This window comes from Sesamum indicum, linkage group LG3 (genome assembly GCF_000512975.1).
Source record: "Sesamum indicum cultivar Zhongzhi No. 13 linkage group LG3, S_indicum_v1.0, whole genome shotgun sequence".
Lineage (NCBI taxonomy): Eukaryota > Viridiplantae > Streptophyta > Magnoliopsida > Lamiales > Pedaliaceae > Sesamum > Sesamum indicum.
The window spans coordinates 1,983,817-1,992,279 of record NC_026147.1 but is presented as its reverse complement, the minus strand read 5'-3'; the positions used below and the strand labels follow the sequence as shown (position 1 = coordinate 1,992,279).

General features: G+C 35.9%; 1 protein-coding gene across 2 annotated transcripts; it reads left to right on the top strand.

Annotated features, from left to right (window-relative positions):
- LOC105157010 (folate-biopterin transporter 1, chloroplastic) lies at nt 1,449-7,944 on the top strand. 2 transcript variants are annotated; one of them, XM_020692204.1, is made up of 10 exons: nt 1,449-1,803; nt 3,241-3,285; nt 3,390-3,619; nt 4,212-4,276; nt 4,365-4,527; nt 5,556-5,704; nt 6,038-6,292; nt 6,381-6,549; nt 6,628-6,720; nt 7,292-7,944. In XM_020692204.1, the coding sequence occupies exons 1-10, from the start codon at nt 1,548-1,550 to the stop codon at nt 7,589-7,591; spliced, it is 1,725 nt and encodes a 574-aa protein (XP_020547863.1). In that variant the 5' UTR covers nt 1,449-1,547; the 3' UTR covers nt 7,592-7,944. The 2 variants fall into 2 exon arrangements, with proteins under 2 accessions (XP_020547863.1, XP_011071602.1); XM_011073300.2 differs by lacking the exon at nt 3,241-3,285 and having other exon boundaries at nt 1,461-1,803.

Below are 8,463 nucleotides of genomic sequence, written 5' to 3'. Positions count from 1 at the left end.
CTGATCCTTTGACGAAAGGATTGAATCTGTCACAAGTTCATAAGTCCAGATTGGGGATGGGACTGAAAACCCATCAGTGATATATCTACGACGGCAACCCAACCTTTTGAGTGGAGATCCCACAAAGAAGGTTCAATGTGGTATCAACAAGTCGTAAGGGTATGTCAGAGCACCAAATAGACTGATACTTTGTATCTGGAGTCTATCCCCTGAAATTCTGGAAGGTGCTGCTACTGCAAGTATAGTAAGAGTCTAACTCTGAATGGGGTCAAGTCTTATAAGACGAGATGCTAGCAGTGCATCCCTGGAGACGCCCAACTAAGTGAATGTCGTTGTTTGGCCGCAACTAAGGAATTGGGTATTCCTGAAAGCATTCATGAACAGGATCAGGACACATGGCCTAAGTGTCAACCCTAAAGATCAACACAAAGCTAGTGGCTTGTTGTTACTGACAGACGTTGTCACACTCACAGGCTTAAATTCAAGGCATAGTTCCATTTAACCTGGTGATAACTGACGTCAGATAACTTAGACAGTGGTTCAAACCGGAAGGTACCATTGTTGAAAGCAAGTCATGGAAACCTGAGATTCAAATCTATGAGTTTGTGGGGGATTGTTGAATTTGATTTTCAAATGCAGAAACTCACAGATTGAAGAGGTAGTGAATGGCCTTATTATTTCTCCTCATCATTGCCAACACCCTTTTCAATTGCCTTGAAATGCATTAACTTCAATTTTGAATGCTGTGCTGCAGTTTTGTTCAAAATCAACCTCCCATTGCACTTGATTGAGATGAAACAGCAATTTTTATTCAAAATTTCGGTTTTTTTTGTCGCTGATGAAACACGACACTCATCAAATGAATGCGACTCTTAATGCAAGTCTCAGTAGGACTCTCGATGCCCAGTCTCGAGGCCCTCGACTTGGAACTTAAATTTCTTGTCGTAAATAGCGTTTCTAATTGTGTTTTGTTATTTGTTCCAACGTGGTTTTATTGCTTTTGATTTCTTAAATCCGATTGTAACATTTCAAAACATCGTTTCGATTGCTTGAAATCAAATTATTTTTCCAACAGAATTAAAACAGAGTTTGACCCTCGTTCCTTCACAATTCGGTTTATGGTCCATCGGCAGAAACATTTTGATTAATTTACAATAAAAATAGAAGAAAACCTACAAAAAGCTAATGGATTGAACTAATTATTAGATAACTACTAAAAATAGAAAATATTAGTAACTTCTTACGTAATAAAAAAATATTTATAATTATGACAAGATAAAGATAAAAAAAGCTAATCTTAATTTATTAAAAAAAAAAAAATTGACAAAGACATCCCGTTTTTAGCGACCACATTATTTTCTCTTAATACATGAAAATTAAAAAGAAAACAAATTCCATGGTAGCTATTTAGCCAGCTCTTACACAGGGGCAATTTCGTCATAACAAAACCAAACATAAGGGCCCCACCCACTTCATATTTCTTTCTCCTACAATTAAACACACTGCTTCCCTCTTTGCACTGTTAGCTGAAACGCACTCATCCATACATGGCAACGACGACGTTGAGTCGAACTTCATTCCCAATCTTACCCTCCCAAAATCCAGTTTTCTCCTTTCTCTCCCTCTCTACTTATCTCCGGCACTCTCGCCGGAGGCCGGCTTTCGCCGCTTCCTCCTCCTGCATCAGATGTAGACTGCGACGGAAACCGCCGACGGATGCCGACATGTCTGGCGCCGTCTCCTTGCAGTCCACCTCCCTTCGACGGGACTCGGAGACCGGAGCCTTGTTAGATTCCGGATATCGTAAGTTCTGGTACTTATGTTATATGTTAATTTCGTCATGGATTTTACGTTCTGCGTGAGATTGAAGGTGGAGTTTTGATGTTATATGGGAAGATTAAGGTTCTACTTTTGAACCGTGTGATTGATATTACAAAATGTGTGGATTTTTGTGGATAGAAAGGCTTGTGGTAGTGGCTAGACTTTGTTTAAATAAATTATAAAATAATAATTAAATCCATCCAAGAAAGTTTATTATAATAATTTCTTTTGCGAAAGATGATAATTTCGCAATGCTCTCTCTAGTGAAGGCAGTAAAGAAATGAAATGGATGATAAATTCAAATGTGATAATCTATACTATTTATTGAAATGTAATCTATACTATTTATAGGGGAGACACCTAAAATAACTACGAAGATTGACAAAGCTTTCGTTGCCTAGTATGCAGTATATTTCATTCTTCCATAAATAACCATTGTTCTAATAGTTAAACTTATTCCTAATTTTTTATTTCATACATATTTGAAATTAATTTAATTATGTAAATTTTGATCAATAATTCATTTTACCTTTCTTATTATCTTATTCAATTAAAAAATATAACAAAATTTAAACTATTTACACATATCAAGTGTGTTCCAATCGCTACTATGCTAAAGCATATTTCTAGGAGAAGTGTATATAGAATGGGAGTGGGATTCTCCATTTTTCTACTTGGCTTCTTGTTGATGATCATGTGACATTCTTTGCTACCATGGCATGTAAAAGTTCTTATTTAGATTTGTATACTGGGAATTTGAAAAGAATAAAGTTGTTTAAGCATGAAGAGTGAACTTTATTATTTGTTATTCTAAGATCTAATGTTAAGAATTTGTATTACACTCGTACGTTAGACATAAGTGTTAATACTTCAAATATACTTCTACATCTTGTACTTGAGGAAAAAATATTAATTTTTTGGATTTGAACTCTTTATGTATATGTATATTACCACGGTAATCAATGAGTTTTTCAATCGATTTTGACATTTACCTAAATTTTTTTATACTAACCTGAAAAATTAATATGATTAAATAAGTATAAGCTGGATATTATACAATTACAAGTATGAACCTTATTATTTTTAGAATAACATTAGCTCTTGTTAAGTACTAAGATCATTATTGTCATAATCATTAATTAGATTTACAGTATATATAAGATGATTATGGTATAATTTAGAAGTGAGGGTACAAGCACTGAATGTTAAAAATAATAGTTCTAAAAGAAGCTCTATTGTGGCGCACCATTTACTTTTGTCTTTTCCTGAAATGATTATGACAACATCTTTTCTGTCCATTTTCCCTATTTTGAGGCTAATATTAATTTGAAGATATTAGAAGCTAGATAACCTGAAACTTCTAGATCATTCTACTCTTGGTGGTCGCACTGCTGACTTGCTCTTTTCATGTGATGCTAGTATATTGTAGGAGTTCCAAGAAGTACATTCTTGAAGTTCTTCCAAGTTAGTTGCACTCTGATTTTATTTTGGCCCTCATCATCTAGAAACTGGGTTCTTGCACATACATGGTAGCTCTTTGCCTACTGATATCTGTCATCTGGCTGCAGGAGAAGGGAGTGTGTTGACGACCACTGTGGATGATGATGCGACCTCATCCATTAAGACTTCTGTGCGGAAGAAAAAGTACTCTACTGTATCGACCAGTTTCTTTGGGGTTGACTTAACTGCGGATAACATAGCTGTTGCAATGGTATATTTTGTGCAAGGTGTTTTGGGTCTCTCCAGGCTTGCAGTCAGTTTTTACTTGAAAGATGACCTACATTTGGACCCCGCAGAGGTATTCATATATACTCAATTGGATCACAAGTGATGAGTGGACGCTTTACCTATTTTGAATTAAGGCATACAGGTTTGGGATAAATTATAAGTTACTTTATTTCTGGTTTTCTCTGAATCCCTCTCTCTGTACAAGGACCCAAAAATTTGGAAATAAATGCTATTTTTGCACTAAGTCTATGCTTTCCACCTACTATGAACAAATGGAGAGCAGATGCATATACTAGTGAGACAAAGACTGTTGAATCAACCTGGTGGCTCAATTTTCAATCTAGACCCTAGAAGTGTTTCAGCTGTGCATAGATATTATTGTGGTGAAGAGCTGACACATGTTGCAATTTTCAAGTATGAACTATATGATTTGGAAAATTTTACTGTTATCATATTTTCATTATCTAATGATGCCTCCTTGCACTCCATTCCATCTCTAGCCGCTCCATTGTGCACAGAAATTGATTGGACTTATGGTTCTAGTTTCAGGATGTTATTTAACTTGCTTATGATCATGGGCTTTCTTTGTATACTTTGAACGCCTTTTACTTGTTCCTCCTGATAAATACATCAAGGACTTACATTTATACATGTTTGACTAGACAGCTGTCGTATCTGGTATCTCATCATTACCTTGGCTTGTTAAGCCCCTGTATGGATTCATCAGGTGCAGATCAACTTACCCTAATTATCGATTTCCCCTTTCCTCGCTTTGGTCCTAAATACTGAACTTAGCTATTGAAGTGTTGTTACAGTGATTCGTTCCCGCTTTTTGGCTATCGAAGAAGGTCATATTTGGTTCTGTCAGGACTTCTAGGAGCTATCTCATGGAGTTTGATGGCTACCTTTGTTGATAGCAAATATGGTGCTGCTTTTTGCATTCTTCTTGGATCTCTGTCTGTAGCATTTTCTGATGTTGTAAGTATTATTAATTTGAGTTGTGCTTTCTAAAATTTCCAAGATGTTTGTGATGATGACAATTCTTTGCAAGTCAATTAGTATGGGAGGTTAGGATGTAGTTTTGCAGAGATAGAGAAGAAGGTACATGTCTTTGTCATCAGTAGAGTTGTTGACATCTGACATCAATATGTTTCAAGTGATCTTGAAGATTGAAAGTCTCGAAACGGGTTTTATAGTCACTTTGTTTACCTGCTTGGTATGAATATTGTTCTTCGCCTTCTTGGACTTGAAGATATGTGATATAAAGATGCCCTATTAGGTGTCCTCAATCTTGGATTTGTCAAATGGGGCTATCAGCAATTTTTTGTTTCATGATTTCTAGTTTCGACTCTTCCCAGAATTTCTTATCCTTCATTTATTTCCAAACACTTCATACAACTATGCCAGCTTGGATTCAAGTTTCATTGTGACTGAAACTAATGAGACTTGTCCCTTAGTCTACTTTTAGAATAGTAAACTAGAAAGCACTTAGAAATTAGTCATGTTAATCAAAACATCTGAAGAGATGTACGTTTATGTTTTATAGCTTGTATTTTGCATGAGTAATTTGGTGCTTATGAAGATTCTTTTGTCTTAAAAGTATATTTATGTCATGTTTGATGTGGGTATACTATTTTGTCAAGTAAGAGTGGTGGATTTCCACCACGGTGACACTGACCTTTTGCAAGTCGCATACTGTGCTCATGTTTTTCTGGTAGTTCAAGTTCATTTCATTTATTGGCTGAGATCTCCTAATAAACTTGCATAAACTAGATTTACATATGAGCAGTGCTTGACTTGGCTGCCTGTATTATATGGGGCTCAAAGAAGATAATTTGATATCTTAGACATTCGTTGAACATGGTAGATCTGTATACACTGAATCACAGAACTCTTTATCCAAATGTTAGCTCAACATATTCCAGAGCCATTGTCTATTGTAGTGAGTCTTTATCTGTTACTTCATTTCTCCGCCAGCTAACCTATAGATGTAAAGCATGGTGCAGGTTGTGGACTCAATGGTTGTAGAGAGGGCTCGTGGTGAATCACAAAGCATGTCTGGATCGCTTCAGTCGCTATGTTGGGGTTCTTCAGCTTTTGGGGGCATTTTAAGTTCCTACTTCAGTGGTTCATTGGTGGATGCTTACGGTGTGAGGTATGCCACATGGTCTATCGTTTCATGGGTTACTTACAATGTTCCCTTTAAAATGTTTTCAGTTTAAGAAAGACCTTACACTTCTCTTTAAATTAGATATGAAATAATATATTTCTGAAACAGAACATCCAATCCCATCTTCTAAATGTTATCACATGTATTCAAACTGAATGAGATGGCATGTAAATGTTATAAACCTGGAGAGGAGGTTTTGGTAATTTCCAAAAGTGGAAGGGTTATAATAAGTAATCAAATAAGCTTGTACAAGAGGTTGTTTAATTAAACCTTCATTTATGCTTTTCTACTTACTGATGAACTTCTGAACACTTGCAGGTTTGTCTTTGGATTGACATCTTTGCTTCCGCTGATCACATCTGCAGTTGCTGTCCTTGTGAAAGAACAGCCTGTGGTTGGCCAGGCAAGGGGACAGAATCTTTTGTTGAGCAGTTCTGCCTTTCTAGCAAGCTCAAAGAACAGCATTACGCAGTTGTGGGGTGCTGTAAAGCAACCTGGGGTTTTTCTTCCCACCTTATTTATTTTCCTATGGCAAGCAACACCTCAGTCCGATTCTGCCATGTTTTATTTCACGTATGTCGATTGAGATCTTGATGAATATTATAATGTCCTCTTATGTCACGTTAGTGATGTTTACTAACTATGAAGTTTCTGTATCCAGTACGAATCAACTTGGTTTTACTCCAGAGTTTCTGGGACGTGTGAAGCTTGTCACTTCTGTAGCATCATTAGTTGGTGTTGGACTTTATAATGGTTGCTTGAAAAGCGTCCCTCTGCAGAAGATATTCCTCGTGACCACTGTCATTGGTTCAGCTCTCGGAATGACTCAAGTATGACTTGCTGATTTGATTATTTGGACCCTCCAACCTTTAAAATGCATTTGATTGGACTTATGTGCTGTTTTTTAGGTTTTGCTTGTAACTGGATTGAACCGGCAGTTTGGTGTCAGTGACGAGTGGTTTGCGATTGGCGACTCGTTGATAATAACAGTCCTTGGTCAGGTATTTCTTTATCTGCCCTGATATCTTTTAGGTAATTACGATGCACTCCTTGGAGTCAGTCGAATTACTGACCGTATGCTTCCCCGCTTGAAACTGCCTACGTTTCGTCATTGGAAAAATCATACAATTATCTTCCTTCTAGAATTAGAAACAAATTAGTTACATCTCCATGTTTTTGAAACTAAAGCATTATTACCCTTTCTTAGGGTAAATTACAACAATCTCTCCCGAGGTTTGACATAATTGCGAATACCCCCTTGTTGTTTGAAAAATTACAAATACCCCCCTGATGTTTGATGAAATTATGTAATCCTTGGATAGAGGTATGAAATTGTCAACTATACCCTTGCTGTATTTTTTTTTAACAAAAATAAAAATTTGTGAAAAAATCGGACGGAGTGGATGAAAAAATTTAAAAGATTATAAATTTGATGGAGATGTTTTTGTAATATTAGGAAAAGAAGGTGTAAGGTCAGTAATTACACCAGTTCTCATGGAAGCTCGTCGTAATTAACACTAACATTTACGCTATTGTACTTTTCACAAGCTTAACAACAAGTGTCATTCTCAGGTATCGTTCATGCCCGTTCTTGTACTAGCAGCAAAAATATGCCCGGAGGGCATGGAAGCTACGCTCTTTGCAACCCTCATGTCCATATCAAACGGTGGCAGTGTTCTTGGAGGTCTGATCGGGGCTGGACTAACTCAACTGTTTGGTATCACTAAGGACGAATTTGACAATCTGACTTTACTGATTATCCTCTGCAATCTCAGTTCATTGTTACCTTTGCCTCTACTTGGTCTCCTTCCTCAAGATATATCTGATGTCGACTCTAAAGATTGCGGTGATGTGCAAACGGAAACAAACTAAAGATTGAAACCTCCCAGTTCATGAATTTATTTTGATAACTTACGTAATATAGTTTTTAGGAGTAGTAATAGATGCATAAATAGTTGTAAATAATCATATGGTGATATAGATTTACAGAGTTCTATCGGTTAGACAAAGGTTGGCATATATTATCACTATTTGTTTTTAAGCAAGATGTATAGTGTCTAAATATTTTCTAGAGATTTTCAAGTCTTTGTTGATTGTCAGTTAAGCTGTAAATGGTCGTGAAGCTATGTAGACAATGTCACATAGGCAACAAGGTTCACATTTCTTGATTTAAGGTGTGAAGTTGTAAGACAAGAAGTAATCAAAGTTGCCGTGCTTAAAAGTGAGAAAAATTGAAGTTGGAGTGCTTAACAGAACACTTATAAGATTTATAATTTTATCAATAAGTTGTAGAAGTTAATAAGAAATCATTTGTAATTTTTTGTTGGGATAATTATATTTATACATCTTTATCTATGGTTTATATGAAAATTTATCCTTATCTTTTGCGTAATTACAAAAACCACTCATGACAATCTAAAAGTAGTAGTAGTTTGTGTAATGATATTACATTTTTAAAAGGTGTATGTATAATTTTGTAAAAAATCGGGATGGTTTGTGTAAATTATGTAGAATGATTTAGTAGGTATATATGTATTTTTTTCAAAAGATAGGTAGTTTGTGTAAATAGATCATACGGAATGAAAATATAACTATTTTTTTTTTTGTTTGAATCAACTTTGATGTGTTCACAAATAGAAAGTCCAAAGTAAAGGCCACTTATCAGCCCAACAGCAGGCCTAAAATGCGGAGAGTCAAGGACTGTGACAAGGACTTGTCCCTTAGAGACCTAATGCCATCATGGC

What these genes read in the sequence shown, in the direction of transcription:
- LOC105157010 (XM_020692204.1), top strand. Translation starts at nt 1,548, where the DNA reads ATGGCAACGACGACGTTGAGTCGAACTTCATTCCCAATCTTACCCTCC. An exon ending in TCTGCCATGTTTTATTTCAC is followed by an intron (nt 6,293 to 6,380) that starts GTATGTCGATTG and finishes TTCTGTATCCAG; the next exon opens with TACGAATCAACTTGGTTTTA. An exon ending in TAATAACAGTCCTTGGTCAG is followed by an intron (nt 6,721 to 7,291) that starts GTATTTCTTTAT and finishes TGTCATTCTCAG; the next exon opens with GTATCGTTCATGCCCGTTCT.